This window comes from Hyaena hyaena, unplaced genomic scaffold, assembly GCF_003009895.1.
Source record: "Hyaena hyaena isolate Hyena2069 unplaced genomic scaffold, ASM300989v1 scaffold_199, whole genome shotgun sequence".
In the NCBI taxonomy this organism is placed as follows: Eukaryota; Metazoa; Chordata; class Mammalia; order Carnivora; family Hyaenidae; genus Hyaena; species Hyaena hyaena.
The window spans coordinates 542,113-567,853 of NW_024080831.1; the positions used below are offsets into that span (position 1 = coordinate 542,113).

At 44.3% G+C, this 25,741-nt stretch overlaps 1 protein-coding gene across 3 annotated transcripts in view; it reads left to right on the plus strand.

Annotated features, from left to right (window-relative positions):
• The window catches only part of DGKG (diacylglycerol kinase gamma), a 172,756-nt gene that overhangs the window by 74,383 nt on the left and 72,632 nt on the right, over positions 1-25,741 (plus strand). For all 3 annotated transcript variants that reach the window (XR_005530140.1, XR_005530141.1, XM_039241717.1), the window contains one exon: positions 343-407. Coding sequence is in view for 1 of the 3 variants with exons in the window: in XM_039241717.1 (XP_039097648.1) it covers positions 343-407 (65 nt within the window). In the remaining 2 variants the exon portion in view is untranslated. The remainder of the gene's footprint in view (positions 1-342; positions 408-25,741) is intronic.

Below are 25,741 nucleotides of genomic sequence, written 5' to 3' on the forward strand. Positions count from 1 at the left end.
TGGCAAGGCATTTCCAGAAATTCACACTCAGCTCCACGGATCGGGGGGCTTCTGCACTGTAACTGCCCCCACACCCAGACACCCTTCTCTCTCCTCAAAGGGCAGCGGCTTGTCCCCTTCATTCACCCTGAACTGTGGCAGAGAGGGACAGCTGCAAGGAGTCGACTGGCATAGGCTCTACAAGCATTGGTGGCCTTAGCCCCTAACCTTGAACCTGGTGTTCACCCTTTCCTGTTCTCTTCTCTGACATGGACTCTCGAGGTTTGGGGGATTTCAGTGAGAGCCTGTGTGCTCGGTCAGGACCACTAACCAGGTGTCTGCTTTCCTCTCTTTCCCTTTCAGGATGCTTCCATTGCACACAGATTCCACGTGATGAGAGAGAAGCACCCTGAAAAATTCAACAGCAGGTAAGATGCCATAAGGCTGCCGCCTGGCTGCTCGGCCGCTGGCCCCGCCCCCGCCCCCCCGCCCCCCCCCCCCCCCCCCCCCCCCCCCCCCCCCGCACTGCCGGCCAGACCGAGGCCTCCACCTGCTCTCACCCAAACGTTCTTGGCCCGACCGCCCAAAGACATGGCTTTCCTGCCACGTTGCCGGAAGCAGCGTTTCCATTTCCAAGCAGAAAACAGTGTCAAAAACCTGCCCTCCCCTCCCAGAGGATGCTGTGCAGAGGGAGGGCTTGCCGGGCTGGCAAGGAGGGCGTGGTGTGCCCGCCTTGAAGGGGTAGGGATCTGCTGTTTCCTAACTGGAACCCTCTTCAGGGGCTTGGCCGCTTTCTCTAGACGGAAAGCCCCTGCAGCCCCAGCACCCCGGAATTTCTCTGGGGAGGGGCAGGCAGAAAGGCGGGGGCCTCAGCTTCTCTCCGTCTCAAGGGGTGGGGGGAGGGGAGACCGCCGGAGGGCCGGGAGGGCGGTGCCTCCGCGTCCCCTGACAGCAGGGGGCAGCAGAGAGCGGCCCCTGCGGGCGCTGTGAGATCTGGAGCCCCTCCACATTCCAGCCTCAGCCTGCGCACCCTGTGTGTACCCTGGATGTTAGGTCCAAAAATACAAGGAGAGAGAGAAAACAGGATCTTTTGCAAACAAAACTAAGCCCTTCTTGCTAGCAGGAGGGAATTTGCAAGAAGTGAGTTTGACTGACATATAGCTACCCCTGGGATTGTTAAAATACCTTTCTCCATTCTTCCTCCTTTCTTTTTTTCTTCTCTTTGGTTGATTTCCATCCTTTTCCCTCTTTGTTGTACCATTTCAAGATGACCATTGGATCCCACCCCACCCTCAAGCAGGTGGGTAGGAAGAATGCAGACTGAGCCTGAAGGGAGTGACTGACTTAGTTAGCAGACAGGATCCTCTTCAGAGCAAAGGCCCAACCTTGTCTGAAGACATCTATTTAAAGCCTCACACCCCGGGAATACCGCCATCGTTTTTATCCCTACTCCTTTCCCCTGACCTCACTGCCTGAGACGTTAACTGGAAAAAAAAAAGTCTTTAACGTAACATACTTCAGCTTCAGGAAACGTGATCTGTGGGATCTGATAGCTGAACTCCTCTCCTTAGGGTGGGGGTTCTGTCCCAGGCATATTCCATCTGTCTGTCTCACACAGCTTGTATACACTCACGAATCGCTACTAACAGGTGATTGTTAAGAGTGGGTCCAGCCCTACTCTTACTGCAGCCGCAGACTCACAGATCAGCTGACTTCCCTCCTCCCCCCACCCTACACCTTCTGTGTCACTCTCACATCCACACTAAATCATTCCTTCTCTTCTGTCCACTGTAGACTTTTTGGGTCCTCTTTTCACAGGGGTCCCCTTATGCATAGTCATACACCTGTACGTGTTAAGATGTCATATGCTTATGAAATCCATAGGGGCTCTGTTCATTCATCCATCCAACACTAGCTTTTGAAAACATACTCTGTGCCAGGCACTGCTCTGTAGGTGTTTGGGATAGACATGTGCAGGAGCTGACCGTCCAGTGCTGCAGACATGCAGAACGACTTGGGTTAAGTGGTATGAATCGAGGTAACCTATGGGAACAAAAGCAAGGGCATGGAATTTGGTGTGGTGGGGCTTCCCAACCATACGGATGCCAAGACACGGAAAACAAGGATGTATTTGCCAGGTTGACAGAAAGAGAAGGGCTGCCCAGCCCGAAGGAACCAAATGTACAAGATAACAAGGAATGAGAGAAGGTAGGATGCTTGAGGTAGAGCAAGGGGTGCTGGTCTCTTGGCAGGGAAGAAGCAAAGTCCCTATAGTTTGTAGAAAGTGAGGAAGCGGAAGGAGGGGGAAATTTCTCCATATTACAGAAATCAATAGGTCAACATATGACATAAATAGAGTAATCATCAATTATCCACATGATTAAATACAATTAGGAAGATACCTCTATCAGGGGAAAAAAAAAAAAGAAAGAAGCTGTAATTGCACATTTCTTAGTGATCTGGTGACTGTTCTTCCTTCTCACTCCCCCAATTCCATTAATAAGACTAATCTCCAGTGAGGTACACACCCTTCCCCTGGTCAAGGTCAAGGTGGCCTGGTTGCCTGGGATGGCAGGCACACAGATTTGTGTGTAAATCTATGTGTCTGCAAGTAAGCAGAGACATAGGGGCACAGAGGTGGGCCCTGTGTCACAAGGTCCTAGGACTCTTCCCAGTAAGAACTTTGAGTCCATGCTGCTTCTCCCGTGCCTGCTTGCTCATGTTGAAAATACTCAGGAGTGCCCAGTTTGTCCACTGAGAGGCAGGCAAGCAGCCATTTTCCCCAGGCTTCCTTATTTAGCTTTGGAGATGGTTTTAAATAGGCAGGTGGTTGTTGCCATGGTTACCCCATTACACCAGCGGCTAAACTTAGGAAGGGCCACAAGGGATAGGAAGAAAGCTTGATACCCAGGATTTGGAAATGTAAACGATATTATCAAACAAGGCTTCATTTTACTCGGCTGAACTTAGGTTTTCCAGAGAGTTGTCAGTGCTTGGCTGGATGCCCTTACCGTTAAGGTGCAGGACTGGGCCCTCGGGGATAACCCTGAGGTTAAATCTAGGGTGCTGTACCTGTTTTGTTTTGAACTTGGCAGTGTGTTTTGAACAGGGCTAGAATTTATCGGGAAACTTGAATCTTTCACATTGCTCATTCAGTTTTCTGGGCTCTTCTCACAAAATTTTTTTACCTGAGGTACAGAGGCTGCAGGAGCTCTGAGAACACTTTGAAATTATATGTAAGACATTGAATATAATTTTCTGGAGACAAAGTCCATAACAATGAGAAGGCTTTCACAAGGACCTGTAGCCCTTATATGGTTAAAAAGTCACCATTCTGAGGCTTCTTTGAATCTTAAAAGGGGTATGAGGTTTGTTTGGTTGGGGTTTTAGGAAATTCTTCCTCCAGTGGCTTCTCTATACAGGTTGTTGCCAGAGAAGGTGGTTGGTTGTACAAAACTGAGTTATGTCCCTAGAGGAAATAGGAGTCAGAACCAGACCCAAGGATGCAGGAACGTAAGCTACGTGTGATGGGCAAGGATACAAAAGCCTTTAATGGCAGAGATGGGACTATGTTTGGTACGCTGTGCATCATAATCATTGACAGTCTAATAATTAATTGTTAATTTAGGAATGTTATGAAAATTATCCCCTTGTAGTTGGCATAAACAACAGAAGACAGATTTGATTTAACTTGAGGATTCTAACATGTGTTAGAAGGTGTTGTAAGCTACAAGGGTAAATAAGACCTGGTTCTTGCCTTCAGGGAATTCACAGTCTAGCAAAGAAGGAAGAATGATCTTCAAATATTTTTTACAAAGTGATTTTCACATACAAGGAGATCCCATTTTGTAGGTCATTGTATAAGACACTAATTAATGGTTGTATCCCTACATCACCTGTAAATGAGTTTAGAGTACAGAAATGGTGTTACAAGGGAACCGAACTAAGAACTGTTATTTTTTGAGTTCTTACCAGGTGCCAGGTGATAAACTAGGTTCTTTAAATATATTAGATTGGGGCGCCTGGGTGACTCAGTCAGTTAAGCATCCAACTTCGGCTCAGGTCATGATCTCACAGTTCGTGGATTCAAGCCCCACGTAGGGTTCTGTGCTAATAGCTAGCTCAGAGCCTGGAGCCTGTTTGAGATTCTGTGTCTTCCTCTCTCTCTGACCCTCCCCTGCTCACGCTGTCTTTCTCTCTCTCTCTCTCTCAGAAACAAATAAAACATAAATAAATAAATAAATAAATAAATACATTAGATTATTGAAATCCCATGATCACCCTACAAGATAAATATTAGAGAAAGACATTTTACAGATTAAGACACTGAGGCTGGGAGAAGCCAAGTCACCTACCTGAAGTCATGCATCTTTTCTTTTTTTAATAAATGCCTATTTATTCTTGAGAAGGGAAGGGGCAAAGAGAGAGGGAGACAGAGGATCCGAAGCAGGCTCTGCACTGACAGCAGAGAGCCCATTGTGGGGCTTGAACTCACAAACGATGAAATCATAACGTGAGCCAAAGTCAGATGCTTAACTGACTGAGCCATCCAGGCACCCCAAATCATGCATCTTTTTAAGCACCAGAGCTGATGCAATTCTAAGCTAGCTCTAGACTCCTCCAGAGTTCAAACTGTTTTCTGTACCTGGTATCTCCCGTGGATTTCACTGGTCAAATATCAAACACTCTGATGGGTACTATATGCATGATCCCACTCAACAGAATAACATACAAATTAACATGTTATCCCCATATTAAATACGAAAACATTAGGCTAAGGAGGGCAGAGCTTTTATCAACTCTATCCACCTGAGGATTACTTCTCATGGGAAAATGCCTGCTGAGTTCCAGAGGGGGATCACAGGTACACTATCCAGTTTTAACTCATATGGTCTGACTCTTCTCTCTATCTCAATGTCCACAGCACAGAGCGGGACCAATTATGTGATTTGTGTGGCCCAGTGCAATGTTAAATACAGGATCCCTTGTTCAAAATTATTAAGAATTCCAAGTCAGTGACAGCAGACCATTAATTAAACCAAGCACAGAGCCCTTCTAAGTGTGGGGCTCCTTGCAGCTATGCAGATTTCACTCCGATGAGCTGGCCCTGGCAAGAAGAGAGGAATTTATTTTCTCAGTAAACCTCACATTTGCCAGGGCTCACAGGAGTGGAAGGAAGTTTGCAATAAAGGTAAAAGAATGGAGGAAAGAGGGCTTCAACTAAGGAGGAGGGAAGGAATTATAAGTACCTCATCAGCATTAGCAGATGAGCTGATGACACCCCTAAAGTCTTCCAGATATCCAAGAACCAGTTCTCCACGAAGATGAAGTTTCTGGATTAACTCTCTGTGAAGCATTGTGTGTGTGTGTGCGTGTGAGAGATATACATGAAGACTACCAAATTGCAATGTCACTGTGGTTGAGTGTCCAGAAAGAGAAGTCTGACTGTGGAATTTTTTCATTGTTGGTCAGAAACTCAGAGCACTTGAGGAATGTGTTATTCCAAACCTGTTGAGTGCCATCCACTTGAATATGTCCCTCAGAAGTTTAGGCTGAAGCAAGGTATTTCCTGTTAGGCCCTTCAAAGGGACCGAAACAGTGCTTCATTCCTACCAAAAGCTGACCACCTTTCCCAAAAGCCCTTGGGTAATTAATAGATGCTAGAGTGTTAGCTTTCTTGGAACCAGGCCCATGGAGTAGTTGATGAGGGGTTCCCTCAGAAGCCCTAATGTAGCCTGAGACCTTAAGAGGTTGGAAATACATCTTGCAAATAACTAAGCACTTAACAGATATTTATAGAATGAGGCAGCAGGGTATAGTCTACGTTGGCATCAAAACTTGGCCCTGGCACTTACTAGCTGTGTGACCTTGGGCAAGTTACTTAATCTCTTTAATCCTTTGCTTCCTCCCCTGCAAATCTTGCAAGGTTGCTGTAAGCATAATGAGATCATGTGTAAGTTCAAGGCACACAGTAGGTAATCAATAAACATCTGTTGTTGAAAATTGTTGAATGACAAGCAGGAGGAAAGCATTGCCTTAAATTGCCAATAAAAGGCTTTTCTGATAGATTGGCTAGTGGGATTCGGTCATCATGTGGCCTTTGCTTTACTGGAATGGCCTTTGAACTGAAAAGTTGGAGGCCAACTAAAAGTTGGAAGAGACCCCATTTGTGATACACTGAATCTGTCCAAATCCCTCTCCTAGGGGATGGGAGGATGGCCTCAATTAGCCAGGATTGAGCTGAATTCTATAGGACTGGAGCTGTAGAGAAAATTCCCTTTATAGGCTCCATGAGTGTTCAAGAGGCAGAGGTGTGGGGTCTGAATACCAGAGATTGTAAGTCCAAATGCCAAGTTCAGGCTAGAGACAGGATCAAGATTGGGATCCCAGACCCCAGCTGACATGGTAGCAGGAGAAATGGGGTAGGAGTGAGTAAGGAGAAGTTGTGGGCAGGTGCCATGTGCTCCATGGATAGCTAAGGCTTCCCAGCATGGGGCCATGGAGTGCACCATCGGTGGGTAGGGGTAGGCCAAGGGCAGTCAGATCCTGGAGACGTGATGATCCTCCTTTCATGCTGACTCTTCCCTCACCCACTAAGCACCTCTTCTTCTACTTTGAATTTAACAGAGATATTCTGTGGGAGGTAAAATAGAAGCCAGGAAAGCTCAAATCATAGAATTCTGGAAATGAAAGGGCCTCCTCTCTTGAATACCTGTAGTATGCTCTTTAGTCACAAGCATAGACTGTATCACCATTTACATAAGATTTTCTTTTTTTATCTGAAAATGAAACCATTCTAAGTTATTCTTTCCAGGAGCCCTGTGAGGTAGCCCAGAGTTACAGCCCAGAGGTTTCACTTTTCCAAAGCATGAAGGCACAACAGCAGCAGACATAGCAGGGTTGAAATCCTCACCGTTGGAGGCTTCATTCTGTGCCCTGAATTGGGTTTTGCTCCTCCATGTCTGATATTTGGCACCCTGAGAGAGGGTGCCCTAGGGACCCAGAGGTCCAAACTGTCTGCACCTATTTCCCTCAATATATCAAACAATTTTTTCAAACATTTGGAATTCAGAAAAGCCCAAATGAAGTTGATTGTGGCGTTTCTATTTTTATTCTTACTCCCGTAGGTATTTATAAAGGAAATGCAAACCTTATGTCTTGCGTTCAAGTGCCTTTGACTCTTCAAGTCAGTTCTGACAGAGCAGCTGACTTAATTACTGGAATGTTTATATACTAGCCCACAAAAATGTTTTATTCCCCACCCTCCCCACACCCCTCTTTGGAAGAGATGCAGGGAGTGAAATGAATGAGTAAAATATGGGTTCATGTGTTTTCACCAAGCATTCATCATTATGCAATTGCATAAGCTCAGGGGGGGTTTTGGTTTGGTTTGGTTTAGTTTTTTTGTTTGGGTTTGGTTTGGGGGTTTTTGTTTTTGTTTTCTGGGGATTTTGGGGGGTTTGTTTTTGGTTTTTGTTGTTGCTGTTCTTGCTGTCTTATTTGTTTACAGTCAGCCCATGATTCTTTGCAGAAATGAGGGAATAGCAACATGGATCATTTAGAGGTGTGGATGGTCAAAGATTTTAGGAGGCTATTATGAATATTTGTGAGCAGGTCTCTCTGCCCTAAAAGATTCACAGTATTTTAAATAATCTGATGAAATCACATTTCCTTCATTTTCCTCCTGTCTCGTCTCTGCATTGGAACAGATAGCACAACTTCTCAGACTGGTACACAGGAGCAGCCTCTGATATCTCAAGGCTCCTTACAAAGTTGCTGGTTTGCCAGAACAGTTCCTTATTATAGCTTAACAGGCATTTTCTTCTAGCCCCTGCTAGGCTAAAACAAGAAAGGTATGATTCATGTCAACAAAGGGTAGAATCAGTTTGTGGTAATATCAAAAGGAACTTGAAAGCAAGCTATGTGTTCAAGTCTTTAGGCCAAATAATCCAGAAGTTATCAGTATTGGTTGATTGATTTTTAGAAATATTTCCATCAAAGAGCTCAAGATGTAATATATAATCAAGTTCAGAAGGGCTGAGGTCAGCGTGATAACCTCATAGAAGAAAATCAAAGTACATGAATTCAAAGTAAGGTAAGAATTGGCTGAGTCCTCAAATGGGTGTTGACAGTCTGGAGGCTTTCCAGAGAGAAAAGGTCAGGAAAGTGCTGGAATTTAATGTCTTTTTTTTTTTTTTAATATTTTTACTTATTTCTAGGAGAGAGAGAGAGACAGCGTGAGCAGGGGAGGGTCAGAGAAAGAGGGAGGCACAGACTCTGAAATAGGCTCCAGGCTCTGAGCTGGCAGCACAGAGCCCAACATGGGGCTCGAACCCACAAACCGCGAGATCATGACCTAAGCGAAAGTCGGACGCTTAACCGACTAAGCCACCCAGGCGCTCCTGGAATTTAATGTCTTATAAGGAAAGGCTGAATCTGGGATTGTTTCACCCAAAGAAGAGAAGACTTGGGGAGAAGTGATTATTGACCACAAACATTTAAAAAATATTTCTCATGAAGGAGAAATTAGGTTATTTTGCAAGAAAAATCAATGGGGAAAATAACTAGAAAGACCACTTTAAGCACCAAATATAGGACATCAGTTCTACCAGTTAAATCCATCCTCAAGTGAAAGGAACTACCAGGAAATGCATTTTCAAGTATTAAATGTCCAGACAGGTACTAGACAAACATCTGGGGCTCCAGTGTGGCCAACTGCCAAAGGGTGTAGGTGCTGTCGTCAACAACCTGGATATAAATGCTGGGATTACATGTGACCTTAATCAAGTTGCTCTTCTAAGCCTCAGTCTGCTCACCTGTAAAATTGGAATATAATAGCGTATTTGTTACCTGTGGATGCTGTGGCAAATTACCACAAATTTAGTGATTGTGATAGTGCTGTAAAACAACACTGTTATAGTTCTGGAGGTCAGAAATCTGAACTAGGTCTCACTGGGCTAAACTCAAGGCATTATCAGGGCTACATTCCTTCCTGGAGGCTATAAGGGAGAATCCGTTTCCTTACCTTTTCTTGTATCTAGAAGTTGCCTTCATTCCTTGGCTACAGCCCCCTTCCATCTTTTTTTTTTTTTTTAACGTTTATTCATTTTTGAGAGACAGAGAGAGACAGAGCATGAGTGGGGGAGGGGCAGAGAGAGAGGGAGACACAGAATCTGAAGAAGGCTCCAGGCTCTGAGCTGTCAGCACAGAGCCCCACGTGGGGCTACACCTCATAAACCGTGAGATCAAGACCTGAGCCGAAGGTGGACACTTAACCAATTGAGCCACTCAGGCACTGCCCCCCCACCCCCCACTGCTTCCATCTTTAAAGCCAGCAATGGCCAGTCAAATTTTTCTCGATGTGGCATCCTTCTGATAGTCTCCTTCTGCCTCCCTCTTCCACTTAAAAGGATCCTTGTGATGATACTGAACCTACTCAGTATTGCCTTATAAACTAATATATTCATATCCACAGCTTCTAGGCATTAGAACATGGACATTTGCAGGACATTATTCAGCCTACTACAAGTACTTTACCTAAGTAACATAGCATTATTTTGAAGTTCCTATGAAGCAATTCATTTAAAGTGGTTATTACAGAGGCTTGGCACATTGATGCTAGATTATTATTAATATTCTCATTATTACAAAGACAGAGCTTACCTCAAATAATAGTCATTTTAAATGACTCAGAAACCCTTAAAATTCTGAGATTTGATAATTCTCTGAGAGGGACAGATAAATATCTGTTGGTAATAGGATATGAGTCACCAATGGAGCAATATATGACATACTTTTTTCTCTTCATTTATCTTGATAAATTTTTGAATGCATTTAGCATTATGGAGTTTAATACTATATCATAAAGTATGATTACATAATACATTGAAATATTGTTATAAATAATTTGTAAAATTTTGAGAAGTTAAAGAAAAAACAATCACTCATAACACCATCACTGAGAAACAACATTACCATTTTGGTGCATTTCAGCAGTTTACTTGATGAACATATTTTTACATATTTGTGATAACATATTTTTAAAAAGTTATATATATCATTTCTTAAACAATTTTTCTGTATACAAGTAATTAAGGCTTAGTGTGGAAAAACAAATAATATTGTCCCCCAGGAAATAAACACTGTTAGCATTATAACATATTTCTTTCTGCTTTCACTGCACAGTTTTATTTACTTGAGAACACACTGCATACATTGGTTGAAAACGCTGTTAATACAGTAGCATTTATAGGTTATGGAGGGATTAGAGTTAGTTTATCTGCAGGGGGAGTCTTCTGCAATTAAAAAAAAATCCCAATGATTTTGTTCAATCAGTATGAGAGTTTTAAAGATATCACTACTCAAGTCCCTTTGCAAATGAAGGAACTATCTGATCTGTTCTACAGCTCTACTTTTGTGGAAGGGAAATTGGAAAATGATTCCCTTAGCACAGTTCCTCGCCCTGTGCTCCATTTTGCAGTATTAGAATAAGACCAGTTTGTGTTTCCTGTGACCGTCGGAGATAGCAAGCATGGCCATCTGAACCATGTAGTGGTGGAGTTGTTTAAGCACACATACTTTCAGGGTGTTGATTAAAGGCCTTAAAAGGTGGTTTTCTCAAGGTAATCAGCATTGCCCCAGCCCACACCGACAATTGGGAGCCATCATTTATTGAATACTTTCAAGAATTTCATGTGCTTTAATTTTAACTGGCACAACTCTCCAAATATAAGGTAAATATAATGGATGCATTTTACAGATGAGAAAATGGAGGCCCAGGGAGGTTACACAGCTTGCTCAAGAACATACAACCAGGTGACAGGTGAGCTACTATCAACACCTACATCTGTCTGACTCTGCAGCTGCCATTTATTCTGCTGCCCTTCCCTGCATCTCTGGATGCCCAGTTTGGTGCCTGTGACCAAGGAAACATCCAAAAAAGAGACTAGAGAAGAGCCACAGAGACAATGAACGGCCCCATGAGAAAACCTTAAATAAGCCAAAGTATATTTTGTTTTGTTTTGTTTTGTTTTTTGGAGAGGAGGAGCAGAGAATGTGTTGGTACTTGGCCTCAAGTGTGCGAAGGACTCACAACAGGAAATAGTGACCACACCTTCTTACTCTTCATCTAGGCTCAGAAAAGAAGGAGGGAGGGAGGCGAGGGGGAGGGCGGAATGTGCTTCTAAAGTGAAGAATTGCTGTTTTGGATGAGAGGAAGAGTCTCCAGGCCTGGAGACCCATTAAAGGCTAAAATGAGTTATTGAGAGAAGTTATGGAATATTTTGCAAAAGATTTATAAAAATAGAAGCCAGGCTCATTCATCTGGGATGACAAACACACCATCTTCTCTGAGCCCCCAGGGGTGAGCGTCTTGTACCCACCAAACGAGAGAGAGCCCTCTGCCAGCAAACCACTGGGGTGTCCCCTAGGGGACCTTTGCCACCTTTTGCTCCTGAGCTCCCAGCTAGTCCCCACGATGTCCCCTCCTAAGGATTGCCGCCGCAGCCCCCTGACCATCTCAATGCTCTTTCTTCTCAGGCCCCCAGTTTGGTAGCTGCCCATGTTTCTATCCTGTTTCTGTACACAGGCACGTGCTGTCACCATCCTTGCCCCGTTTTATAGAATTTAAACTCGCCTGCCTTGCCTCCGGGACCCTTTGTAAACATCTCCCAAATACCAGTCCAGCCTTACCGTTTGCTTGCTCCACTGCTCTCTGCTAGCCCACTCTGCCCTTAACTCCTCAGTCTAGTACCACATCTCCTCCTGGGGCCTGATCATCATCTATTGCTTGTTTCCAAATACAGTGCAAAATATTCGGAACACTCTCTCCCTGACCAACCCCAGCCCTGGCCTCCACTTTCTTACAATCTACCTACAAGGTTTTTGACACATTTTTTTCCCACTTTTATTTCTTTTTTTCTTTGTCTTCTATAAGTCACTGTTCTGGGGCTAAACTGTTATTTCTCCACTTCATTCCTAAGCTTGCTCACTCAGAGAATGAACCCCTTTTGGAATCCACTGACCTAAAAAGCAGAAGAATGGTGTTGAGCATGTTCCCTCATTTGGTCCAAATGTGTTGACTATCTGTCTGGTGTTAGTATTGTGCTGGGGCTGAGGAGATATGGATTACCACAGCCCCTATTTTCAGGAGCCCATGGGTCTAGTTGGGAAGATGAGCTGGTACAGAAGCTATCACCAACTATATTCGTTTCCTAAGGCTGCCATGACATATGACCATAAACTGGGTGGCTTCCAACAACAGAAATTGATTCTTCCACAATTCTGGAGGCTGAAAGTCTGAAATCAAGGTGTCAGCAGGATTGGTTCCTTCCCAGGCTCTGAAGGAGAATCTGTTCCATACCTCTCTTCTTGCTTCTGGTGGTTGCCAGGAATTCTTGGCATTCCTTGGCTTGTAGCTGCAAAACTCCAATCTCTGCTTTCGTCTTCACATGCATCCTCCTTCTGTGTCTATGTGTCTCTGTCAGATTCCTCTCTTCTTATAAGGATACCAGTCATTGGACTTGGCCCACCCTAATCCAGTATGACATCATCTTAACTTGATTACATCTGCAAAGACCCTATTTTCAAATACAGTCACATTCGAAAGTGCCAGGGTTAGGACTTCAACAAAGCTTCTTGGAGAAGACAACTTAACCCACCATACTAATCCTCCCTCAAGCTCTCACAAAAGAAGGAAATCTAATATGGTGGGCTTTGTTTTAACATGGAGACAAGAATAATGAGCGTGTTATGGAAGCACCTAACTGAGAAAGTGGGATTAGACTTCAGAAGGAAGGTTATATTTGAGTGTGAGATTGAGAGAGAAATGGGAATGCCCTGAGTAAAGAAGGAGCTGCGTGTATACTAGGAGGAGAGAGGCAGGCTGGGCAAAGCGCAGACGTGTGAGAGGGCCCTGGGTGTGAAGAGAGGGGCTAGCGGTTCTGAGCTGAGGTGGAAAGGCAGGTGGGAGGCAGTTGTGGCACGATCTCAACACTTGTGCACAAGAGTTTGCACTTTATCCTACAGGTGAGTGAGCAGATGGGAAGGTAGTCGGTCAGCAATTACTTTTTGAATAGGTCAGTGAGGGAATGAATTATCTTTCAAAGTATTTCCAGAACCAAAATTTCAGGGCTCCTAGAAACAGGGACCTTTATACTGAAATGTATGGGTGTACAGGCTATTAAGTCAGAGAGAGACCCAGAGACAGAGGAGGTAACCCTCAGGGAGACAGAAGGAGGGGGGCTGTCAGGAGAGAGGCGACAAGAACCAGCTCTGCTCACCTGAGGGAGTTCATTCGTAAAAGGGCAGGAAAAACTGTGGAAACCAACCACAGGGCTTTGTGTCACAAGCCCTGAATGGTGAAGCATGCTGTTTGGTTGTGGAAGTAGAAATCCATATTGAAAAAAGTTCAACATGTCATTCTCTGTTCCTCAGATTCTCTCATGCAGACGTTGACTTAGGCTGCTTTTAAACTTAGCATAGGTGGCTCAGTCCATTAAGTGTCAGACGTTGGCTCAGGTCACGTTCTCATGGTTCATGAGTTCGAGTCCTAAGTTGGGCTCTGTGCTGACAGCTTGGAGCCTGCAGCCTGTTTCAGAATCTGTGTCTCCCTCTCTCTCTCTCTCTCTCTGCCCGCCCTTCCTGCTCACACTCTGTCTCTCTCTCAAAAATAAATAAACATTAAAAATATTTTTAATTTAGTCTAGAATGGTTTTTGTTTTTATCTCCAAAGAAAAGAATGTCAGAGTTTATTATCCCTCTGTTATACTTGACTAATTAGAACTTTGGAGAATTATCGTCCTTTTGCATTAGGGGCGTTTCTGTGGTACACCAGCAACCAGCTGTATATGTAGAGCTGACATGATTAGCATATTCAGTCTGATATATTTTTCTTAAACTTTTCATATTTGCACCTGTTTTATTAAAAAGCCATTGAAAAACAATAGGTATTCTCAAGAAAGATTCAAGTGATTAACTTTAATCCTTCATTTAAATCAACATTTACTAAAGACAATTCTAATGCATTTGTTATTTGGCCAAAGGAAATTGTGAAAGCGGCCTTTTGCTGTACTCATCAGGAAGCTCAGTAACTCTCTGGTGAAATAAGTATATTATCTCTCCAGAAACCCTGGGCAAATGGCTCTACAACTCCATATGTTAGGCTGTGTTCCCCTTCCACGAAATGTAGATACTAATCCCTGGGTTTCTTTCACTGCATCCAAAATCAGAAGAACTGAGTTTTTAGCTCCCACTCTTTTTCTTACTTACTCTCTGTCCTTGGGAAGGTTACTCACTTCTCTGATTCCTTAACTTTCCGGTGTGTCACGTGGAAATCACAACTATCTCCTATGATGCTTTTGAGAATTAGAGTAGATAAATGAATGGATTTGAAATCTTTCAGGTGTAGACTCTCTCACTGAAATGTATAGTGTTGTGACTCTTATCTGTAATACTAACTTACGGACTCCAAGCTTTGGACAGGACTTTAGGTTTCACCCTCTTCCCAGCATAAGCATCCTTCTGTAAACACCTTTTTGAGAGGGATCATCACATCTCTACTTTGAAGATTATAGATCTCTACTTTGAAGATTGTATGAGTGTTTAATTTCCTATTTCTTTTTGCTTTACCACTTCACCTTTTACTAAGAAAGTTTTCCCTAGCTTCTAATGCTCTTCAATGAAAGAGAGGCTCTCCTCATTCCAAGAATGTACTCATACCCTCAGATTGCTAAAGCATCAGGGACTTAAATAATTGCTAAATAGTCATGTTTATTGAACCTACACTTAGATTGAAATTCCTCACTGTCTAGTAACAAGATGTCTTCTGTTGAATGAAGAGTCCCTTTCGTCTTGAAAGTGGACCTTTTTGGAGAGCATTCCAAAGTGCCAATCAAGCCAAGTGCCTTACCTTACCTTTGAACTCAGTGGGCTGGAAGTGTGTCCGTAATCTCTAGTTTGGGATTACCACAGGGCAAGAGGTGGTAAGAACATTGTGGGTGAATTAAAATCCCAAACTGTTAGTCTTAGTGAAACCTTTATTGGAGCTATTAATACATTCCTATTAATTAGCATTCTAAGTAATCGAGTTTTCCCTTTCCTCTTCTGTATCACCTTGTCCCTGGACTTGAACAGGGAGGGGAATAGAGGTTGCTCATAATCAGAGTTTCTGCAGACATGTGCAGGGTTGAGGTGAATACAGTACAACAGGATGCCCTCTGATTTGAGCTAATGGCTTGGTTCATGATTTGTACTTAGAATCTTGCTCTCCACCAAACTAGCAATAACTACACTAAAGAAGAATGAAACAGTCAACGATAAGCCAATGAGTTAGAAAAGAAGAGATCTGAGGACTGGGTAATTTGTCCCTTAATAATCAAGACTTGATAGTACATTAGCATTCATAATAACCATCATTTGTGCAAAGTGGAAAATTAAGGGGAAAGGTAAACATAAGCTTGAGCTACTTCTTCAGTAGTTAAAGGACAAGTTCATTACCTGGTGTTCTGTGATTTTCAAATAGTTGATAAACCTACCATGTGTGCCTGACCTATACGCACAGAGCAACTGAAAATATTTTTTCCCCAGAAGAGGTGGACTTGGGATGATATTCTACTTCTGTGTACGTAATCAGTGCAAATACCAAGCCTCAGTCCTTGACATTAGATACATACTAGGACTCATAACCAAAGGCACGAGCAGCTCAGATGTGAAGAATCAGGTGGAGAAGGAAGTGGGGAAGACAGTTTTGAGGCAGCTCCTAGGAAAATGTCCAGGAGGAGACTGCAAAGGTCTCTGAGGGGTCACAAATCCAAATGGCAGCAGAGGCCAAGCAGTTAATGTAAGTGAGGGAATTGAGAGAGTGTGAGGCCGTCAGGAGTGGTGGGGACTCTAGGAAACTGGAGAGTATGTGCCCTGTATAATGGAAGCAGCCAGCACTCAGCTCCAGCCAATTGCTGCCAGTTGGAAAGCTACCCAAGTATTAATAAATCTGATTTCTCAAGAGAAGCTAGGCTCCAGGTGTGTATATAATCCTCAAATCTTCCAATTTTAAAAATCACAGTGCAAGACAAATGAACATATTTCCTGGCCTCATAAGATCTGTGGGCCTCCAAGTTGTCACACTGATGCTCAAGAAATATAACCTAGGGATGTGATGGAAGACAATTATTAGTTCTTTTTCTTGCTTAACCTTGGTCACAGATTTTTGGTGCTGCACATGAAAATTGGTCTCCTACCAAAGGAGCAAATGAATGGGCTTCAGGAAGCTTAAGAGGTCAGTGTCTTTGCATTGATCAAGGGTTTCTAGATGCCCTAAAATAAATGATCCGGAAAGAAAAGGGACTCAGAAGGTCAAAGAACATAAAGCAAAGTCAGAGTCTGACCAATAGATAGATATGACATGGAAATAAAGAGGAAATGCTCTCATCTCAGTTTGGGAAAAAAAGTTAAAGTGTAAGACTGTACCCTAGGAGAAGAGACTTGGACCTTCCAGAGAAGGGAAAGCAGGACAGCCAGCAGACTCATCATGAGGTTTCATGAGAGCCAATGAAGTAGCTTCTCAGGTTGTTGCCTTCAAGCATGTATCAAAGTAGCATTGGTTAAAGTGCATTCCATGGGATGTGAAAAGGAAACTCACAGGAGGACAATCATCAAATATACCTGGGAAATTCCAAGTTTAGTATATTTCTTTTCTGCATGAAATTATACAGCCTTTAATATAGAGTCTAATCTATTGAGACTATGCAAAAACACGATATTTAGTTTCCCAAATTTACTTGACCATAGAACTCCCCTACCCCAGAGCATCTAATGAAACCAGTATTTTTGCTGATTTCACTTTGGTAAAGTCTCTGCACTAGAGACCAAAAGGGGTGTGCATACTCATATAACCCATAGACTATTTCTCCCTCTTGCCTGTGGGTGTGGGGGCAAATAACAGATCCAGAAGAATCCCGGTCAGTATCACTAGTGACTCTGGTATCTTGAGTAGGAAACTAAGGGATGTGGGGCAGAGGCAATGCTTAAGTCTCTTCCTCAGCCATGAGTCATAATTTTAGAAGAAACAGGCATGTATGGGGAACACAGAGCTTCTCTGTAGCCGATCTGAGAATGACTGTTCACCTGGACCATGGATCTCGATGCTGGAATGACAGGCCCCTGGCCAGGAATCAGGAGCTTGTCACATAAACCAAGAGGAATATTTTTGGCCAGAGACTTGAGGACCAAACAGGAGAGCTTTCAAATGAGATTTAAGGGGATAAAGTAGAACGTTCAAATGAAACTCTAAAATCACAGCCCACGGAGGGGCAGCAGGTGTGAGCTAGAAATAAGAAGCCTGGCAGAGGAGATGCCAAGCAATTCTCCTGAGGAACTGGCAGGGAGGAACAGTGGGGTCACATCCACAGTGGGGACACGTTTGCCAACTGCACGGTGAGGGGGCAGAGCAAGCAGGTTGGGTTTCTCAGGGGAGTGAGCATGACCTCTGAGACCACAGACAGTCATTAGGATCAAACATACCAGAATGCTATGCTTGTGAGGGTGACAGGTTCACATGATCGCAGTCACTGCAGTGGGTGTTAGGAGTGCATACACAAGTATCAGAAGTCACAAACATCAGAGTGGAAGCAAAGCCGAGAGCATATGGATGAGCTTTTCTAAAGGGCAAAATAGAAAGGATTTTGCTGGCAGTGTATACTACAGTCTTCTCAGGCAGAGTGAGGCTCTGGCTGATACTTTCCTAGTTAAGATTTTGAAAACTGGCACAGGAAGAAGATGAAATAGGGATGGGAAGGGGGTATTTATCCAGGCATCTGCCCCATCTAATGAATCGTTGGCTTGCCTTGCTAACAATTTCATGACTTAAAAGGCAAAGGACGCAAGAAGGGAACTAGTTAGTCTGTATTTAATCTGACCAGGAGGTGTCCAGCTGGTTGGTGGAATGGAAGGCACAGGAAACTCAGGAAGAAGTAACCAGATTGTTATGTAGTTTTATAACAGAAGGAAGAAATATGGTGCATGCTTATGCTGTGCCCCGACTCACCTCCCTACCTCGGCTACTTCCCACTTCCCTTTGGCACATCCAGCCCCATTCTGATGAAAACTCTAGCCCAGACTTCAAGGGTGCCCACCAGGGATTTGAGGGCACAAGAGTCACCATGTTCCTTTCCCAGGAAATTTGACAAGAAAGGTGCATCACTTATATTTCAAGATGGAACTCAGAATCCACGAGGCCACAAAGCCAGTTTTAGATGTGGCAATGGAGTTCTCTTGTGCCATTATCCAAGGGTCTGTCATACGATCCACTCAGTCAATATTCCCAACAGCCCTGCAAGGTAAATAATATCATCCCAATGCAAGATGAAGCAACTAAGGCACAGAGACTAAATAACTTGCCCCAGACTACATGGAAGTAAGTGACTGACCTTCATCAGTTCCACCAAGCTATCTCCCAAAACTAGACACATAATGGGTTAATTGGCTCTTGTAGTTTAGCCTGGGAACCCAATCTCAACATAACATTGTTTCTATGGGGAAATGTGCTCAGAGTGACAAACAACTGGCTTAACTAAGGAACTTTTGTAACCCGACCTATCAGAAATCTGGCACAGCCTCATGTTCAGAAAGACTGGTTGTGGGAGAGAGAGAGAGAGGAGAGCAGGCTCATTCATCAACTCAGATACTAGGATCCCATTCCAGTGTGGCTTTGCATTTTCAAGAACTACAGTCTCAAATGCATCTACAGAGTAATCACCAGTGCACCTACCACACAGGGTAGATGTGAGGACCACATGAGGGACCATTTGGTTTGTAAAACAGCTAGTGCGGTCCCAGCACACAATAAACATTGGGTAAGTGGAGACAGAGATGATTCTCAACAGACAGAGATGACTCTCAAGGCAAAGTTCTGCTGTCTGTCTAGGGACCTACCTGGCAATCATAGTAGGGTGCGGGTGTGGACCTGTTTCTGGGGCCTTCCTCTGCTTACCCGGATGGTTTTGAGTTTCTAGCCTTGGTTGGTCAGGACCCAGGAAGTGGCCTTCCTCAGCACAAGCTCAAAGGCAGAGTGGCCTGCCTCTTCTAGGTGTCGGGGGCTTATGTTCTAACCAGCCATCCTCGGCTACCTGGGCTTTAATTGTCCTCACCCGCCTTCAAAGACCAGCTCCCGGGGCTGATGGGTGTGTGAACGCTAGTAAAGCATAGTTCAGAGTCAAAAAGGCACACAACAGCTATGTCATCATTACAGAACCTTAGAGACACACATCCGCCCTGCCTTTGCCCCTTTTCCTCTGGGTGCACGATTTCTTTTTGTCCAGGTATTTGACTTTGCTTTCTGAGAGGGCAAGCTTATTCAGAGCCCTCTAGCATCAGCCAAATTGGCCTGAGGGGGATTTTCATTCCACAAATAAATCTTCAAAGGAAGAAAAGATTGTTAAAAGCAGCCAAACTCTGTGAGATTTTTAATATTTTATTTTATTTTAATTTTTTGGATGGGGGAAGGGAGCAATGTTCTCTTGGCAAGGACAAATACTGACTGGAAAAACACTCCAGAGACTCAGGCCCTCAGGAGAGGAAAACCCTAGCTGCCTCGCCAGCTGTCGCTCCTGAGGGTCACCCCCAAAGTGGCAGGACCACATGGTGGCATTCACATCACTGTGGCAGATCTCAAGCAAGGCTCTGGGGCTTCTAGAGACCCCGTTGCCTCGGAGAGGCCATGCCTGTGAGCGTGCTCAGTAACAGTATCAGAGAAGCCACCTGGTTTTGGCCTGCATGTATGTCTGCACACACACACGTGTGTCCTCGGGTGCTGCACTGGGGGAGGAGCAGGTTTCAGACTTGCTGGAGGCCTGCCCTGAGGCAGAGACTTTGTCAGGTGCCAGACAGAAATGGGGAGAGCTCACCAAGGGAAAATATGTCCATAGTCCATGGAAATACACTGTCTTGGGTAGAAGAAAAGGGTCACTGTTCAGAGCAGGTAGATGCTCTGGACCCCAGACTCCATCAAAATGGTGGAGAGGCTGCCCAGTGGGTTTGGCCCTTTGTTACACTGGGACAAGAGTAGAGACCAGAGGCCAAGAAGGAGGCCCAGACCATAGGCTCTGTGAAGAAGAGGGCTACGGGGCTCTTGAGTACTAGAGCCAGCCAACCTGGAGCTGCAGTCTCCTGGCTGTGCCTGTGGCTGGGTAGATGTGAGCAAAGCCAGCCCACAAGCACAGCTAAGAACGGCCAACAGCTCTGCAGTTGCGAGCTGGTGTGGCTCTGGCTGACTTTTCCACTTCTCTCAGATGTATCCGGGGCACAGCAACAGAAGCCAGGGAAGGTGGAAAGGTAAGGGACAAACAAGGACTCGAAGTTGGGAACTGGGCCTTGGATTCCAGCCAGTGGATCACCAAGGCCTGGTCTCAGCTTCCTAATCTGTACCATGAGAAGGCTGCTCTGGCTTGGAAGAGAACCAACATCCAGAGCTGGTATGGACTAGCGGTTCTGCATGTACCCTTTTACCATCAAACAGTGCACTGTTCTTATTCATTCCTCATCACTCACCACCATGGGTGCCATATTGAATAAGATTTCTGTCAGCCATAAAGCTGTTCCAAGTAACAATTTGTTTTCCCATTTTTATTATCCGACGACATTCATTTACTATTCAGTCAATGCCTCTGGTTACCAAGAGGTGGCCAATGCAATTGGTTTAATTCCATTCCATGGCAAAAAAATTTAACCCACTGGTGAGCCTATGCAGTCTTTATTACGAGTAAATGCCCAAATACTATTTCACATTCAGAAATGTTGACAGCAACTCATGGAAGTTTGAGTTGGAAGATTCCTTTGATTCTTTGGAAGATTCCTTGGAACCTGTGATCTTCTGGCTGGGAATCCCCAGACACCCAAAGGCCCCTTAAGAGCAAACAATCTGTCATCTGTGATTTTGCAGGTAATTTTTTACACAAAAAATGAGTAAAGAAGTGTCTTCAGAAGTTATTAAGCGGATTCCATATTTGTATTATAAAATACATTTTAGGCAAGTTCTTCCTCCTTTGTTGGCCTTTGTTTTCTTTAGTTTCTTTCTTGAGCTATTCCCTCTTTTTTGGTCCCCACATTTCTGCCCACCCCCTCCTGGTCTCTAGTCACCAGTGCTCCAATCTGCTCACCACCCTAGATTTTTCTGAGTTCCATGAACACCATTCTGTCCCCAGTGTGGAAAACAGCCAGCAAATACCTTGCCCCTTGAAGCTGAAATACACTGAGCCAAGACAAATCTGTTGGCAGGAACATTGGGCACAAGAGTCACACTCAGAGAACAAAAACAGCTATTTATAAAGCCTCCTTCCTGATTGCTGGGGGCTCACTTTCCCTTGTACCAGAGGGGCCACTGCCCCCTCTTGGAAAAGATTCTTCTATCTACAGCTCCATGCCTGAGGGTCATGGAGTGCCCATTCCAGTGAGCAGTGAGAACAGGGGACAGCATGCAGGCTGGATTAGATGTGGTGACAAGCTTTCTGATGGGCCAGGGCAGCTGGGTGTACGGGTGACACAGATGGCCTCTGCAGCACCTGTGAGGTAATGGTCACAGGCCCCTTACAGGACTTAGTATACTGGCCTTAGGACCAAGCCCACCTGCCTCGGCTCTTTTTTTTTTTTTTTTTTTTTAAACCTTTGATCTAAACTTTAGTTAACACAATTACTAAACTTCCGAAGGCACTTGGGATTCAAATAGTGTAAAATGTTAACAGATAAAGTATTCTCACTATTATTACTAAGTATTCTCACTATTATTACTAACCTTCATCATTCAATTATAATTCAACTAAAATTGCATTTGCCCTTTCTGTGTTGCTATCACATCTGTTTGATTTTGCTAGATTATCATTTACCTTAGTAACCTGACACTAGGCTACTATCTTCAGTGGTGGTAGCAAAGCACCACCAATAAGTCAACAAACCCATAAGAGTATTAACTGAAATTATTTGCTTTGTTTTTTAATTGTGCTGAACCTTATGAAAATTTATAATTATGTACTGAAGTAGCTGTTGACAAGGCATAGTTTTCCCCAGATGTGTAGTTTTTGGCCTTTTAAAAAATTTAGTTTGTTGCCAACTCTAATAATCAGATTTTACATAAAACACATATTTCTGGCTTCTCTTTAAAAGATGGCAGTTCTGGCAATACTTGGGTCCACACCCCCTGCATGGCAACAATATGGAGTACTTGGGCTCTCTCACCATCTCCTGTATTAGGGTACAGGATACACCTTGTATTGTTCAGGGAGCTTGGAGAAACCCTAGAAAGCAGCCATTCCAGGCCCTTTATTATGATGAGGAAACTGAGGCCAGGACATCCTGAGTAAGCCATGGTGTCACATGCCAGTGTGTATGAGAACTGGGGCTACAAAGCCGATCTCTGGCCTACTGGCCCAGCATGCCCTCCACCCCATCTGTCCGCCCCCTCCACACAACACAGAACACCATCTTATGGGTAGCATCTGTTTCACAAGACTGACAAAGAAGGCCGGACTGACTGAGTCATGACCCACTCAGGGAACCTGATTATCAAAGTCCAAACCACAAAGAGGAATACCATCACTTCAAGGGCTCCTATTTCTAGAAATAGCTGTAGTGTCCTCTTTGTAGCCTTCTAAGCCCAAAGAAATGTTTTCATGTTTTCACGACTTCAAAAGTCTATTGCCCTTAAAACTTCCATTATCAGAAAAGGGCCATCAGAAGCTCGTTGCCTTTGCTGGTAAAAATGCCCAGCAGCTAGCTTGGTTTTCCTTGTGGATATCCTTGAAAACAGGCTATTCATAGACTGTCAGGATGATGACTGAATCCAGCCCTAAATTGCTGACAAATACAAAAGAACATTTCTTAATTAGTCTCATTTTGCCCTTATCTGCCCAATGTAGAGATTCAGCTTACCAGTGTGCAATCGATGATATGTTCTTCTTAAGGGGGAAGGGCTTAAAAAAAACCTAGAAATAGAATCAGCCCACAGTGTCACTGCTGCTGTTTGCCTCTCCTCTGTGTGACTGAGAGTCCCCTGGATAAGGGTCTTCTGCCTCAAGGATGGGCTCACCTGGGTAGGTTAGAGCCTGACAGTGAACCTAGGAGTTTCCTGGACATGGAAACCAGCCTCAGAATAACTGGTTAGGGATTAGTCATCTCCAGCTAAAAGGTGATTATGAGAAGGAAAGACATGATGAGCCAAAAAAAACTCAGGAAGAGAGATGCATAAAAAAACATTCCAGAAGTCATTAAAAACATGGTTAGCTTTATTTTCTTCAAATATATTGGCTGCCTGGGGTAGACCCCCACCCCCACCCTACGCCTGCCCCTACCCTTACAGCGGTAGGGGAATGAGTCTCCCAGTGATTGCATCTCCTAGCAACAAGAAAGAACAGTTAGTGAGTACTTACCATGCATTAAACACTGCTCGGTGCTCTATATTTGCCACATGAGCTTCACAACTTTGTTGGGTAGAAAACAGTATTCCCATTTTGTACAAGAAATGAGGCTTCAAAGAACTTAAGTCACTCACCTAGCCAGTAAGTGGCGGAACACCAAATGCCATGTTCTTGTACAAGTGAAGGCAAAACAGACAGAAATCAGTGTCATGTGCAGTAGCAGTAACCATCCAGCAAGAGCTGACAGTCAAGTGTCTGGGGAGACATCTTCAAAAGAGAAGGCAGCACACTGGCATTCAGGCTCTGGTTGACAAGGTGGGGTAGGGGCTGTATCTCCCACTGCAAAGTGTAGAGTATCACATGCCTACAGGCTTTTACCAAAGGCTGGCAATGGTCAAGGAAAAGGAGAAAAAGACGAGACAAAGGAGAATGCATACATCAATCTGTGAAATTTTTATTGGTAGCAACAGTACCTATTCATAGAGTTCTCCTCAGACCGAAAAGAGATAATATATGTGAAATGCTTAGCAGAGTACAAAATCAAAAGGCCAAAGCCTGGTTCCAGGTCAACAAGAAGCCAGTCAGCCCGCCATGCTGCATAGATCTGCTCTGACAGTATAGACAGAACCTAAGAATCCAGGTTATTGCTCACCTGGTGTCTTGGTACGTAATGATCGTAGGCTGGGAGTTTGGTTTCCTTCCTGACCTTATAAAGGCAGAGAAAGGGGGCAACCAGTAACCTGCAGAGAACCCTGCCTCAGATAAGCCTAACAGTGAAATCCTTGACAACACATCAACCTATATGAAAAAAAGTTCTGTCTTACATCCCCTGGCTTGAAGCCATCCTCCACCTCAGAGCCCACCATTAATGGTTGACCTCAATCAGTCAGGGTTCTGGGAGCCATCTTTACCTTTGTCCCAGTAGCAGGCTCTTCCTTTCTCTATCTCTACCCCCACAGCCCCTGCCTTTGTACTTTGAACCATTTTGGTGGCTAGGATTGAAACAACCAGAATAATTTCCCTTTAGATGATCTCAAATAAAGGCTAATAGCTATTTTTCTGATTAACCAGATAAGGGACCTTCATTGTGAAGAGAGTGCTTTGACTACTGATAGGGCATCGGCAACATTCAGTCAACAAACTTAATGTGTTTAGGGGATGAGGGCCCTCCATAGACCAAAATATCATAGGTGATGTTGTATGTCTCCCAAACTGGTTTGCCTTCCAGCATTCCCTGTTCTACTCTGCTGGCGATGATTCAAGGACAGTGCTCCTGCCCCATTTCTGGGTGAGCTGAGAGAAGGAAAGGTACATGGTGTCTGAGGAGCGTATGGCTTTATTAGGGTCAGTTCTGGTCTCCCTGACTCTGAGACTGTGTCGATCCAAAACCAGGGGGTTCCGATGACAGATTCAATTCAAACTCCTCTCAAACTCCCCCGGCCACTGGGAGTTAGGAGGGCCTGACGCTCTGCATCAGGCAGTATCTCCTAGGGTATAATGTAACCACTAACACACCAGGTCCCCAAGGGCATCCATTTAATAAGCTGGTGAAGGAGAACCATGTAGTAAGGGCAACAGGAACACACACCACTGCACCACAGAGTGTGCAAAAACATACTGCGACACGGTGGCAGGGTAGGGGAGCACAGGCAGTGTTGGGTGCCACTCTGCACTAACTTACTTCGCAACCTTAGACAAGTTACCTATCCTCCCCGGATCTTAGTTTGCTTATGTGTTGCAGTGGTATCTACCCCATAGGGTAGCATATGTAGAGACTTGAAAGAGGTAGCACACGTAAAATGTTTAGCAGCCATGGATATAAGCCATGGGAATGGAATGTATTCACTTCTAACTAAACCGTGCCTGTGTTAAAAAAAGAAGTAAAAGCTCTTAAATTTTGGACACACAGTCTTCCGTGGGTCAAAGTTCAAATGCTGGTGTCTCGGTGAAGCTATTAAAAGAGCATAAGCTCTGTGAGGCCAGAGATCCTTACTCATCACTTTCCTCCAAAGTTTACATGGTGCCTCACCCATAGTATGGCTCAACAGATGTTCTGTGGATGGATGCATGGATAGATAGGCCAAAACATAGAAGTGCTGTCCTTCAGTTACAAAGAGGGCTGCCGCTGGAGAATGGATTTCCTCTGTCCCTCTCTCAGTGAATAGCACCTGACATCCCTCATGCTAAGATAAAAATTTGGGTGTCACTGTGACCATTCTTTCTCATTCACTCCTCACAAGCAATCAGCTCTGTCGGTTCTACCTCTTAAATTTTAGCTTGCAAATGCATTCTCTTTGCCATAACTCCACTGTCACTGCCTTTGTTCAGGGCCTTCCCAGTTCCATTCTGGGTTTCTACACCAC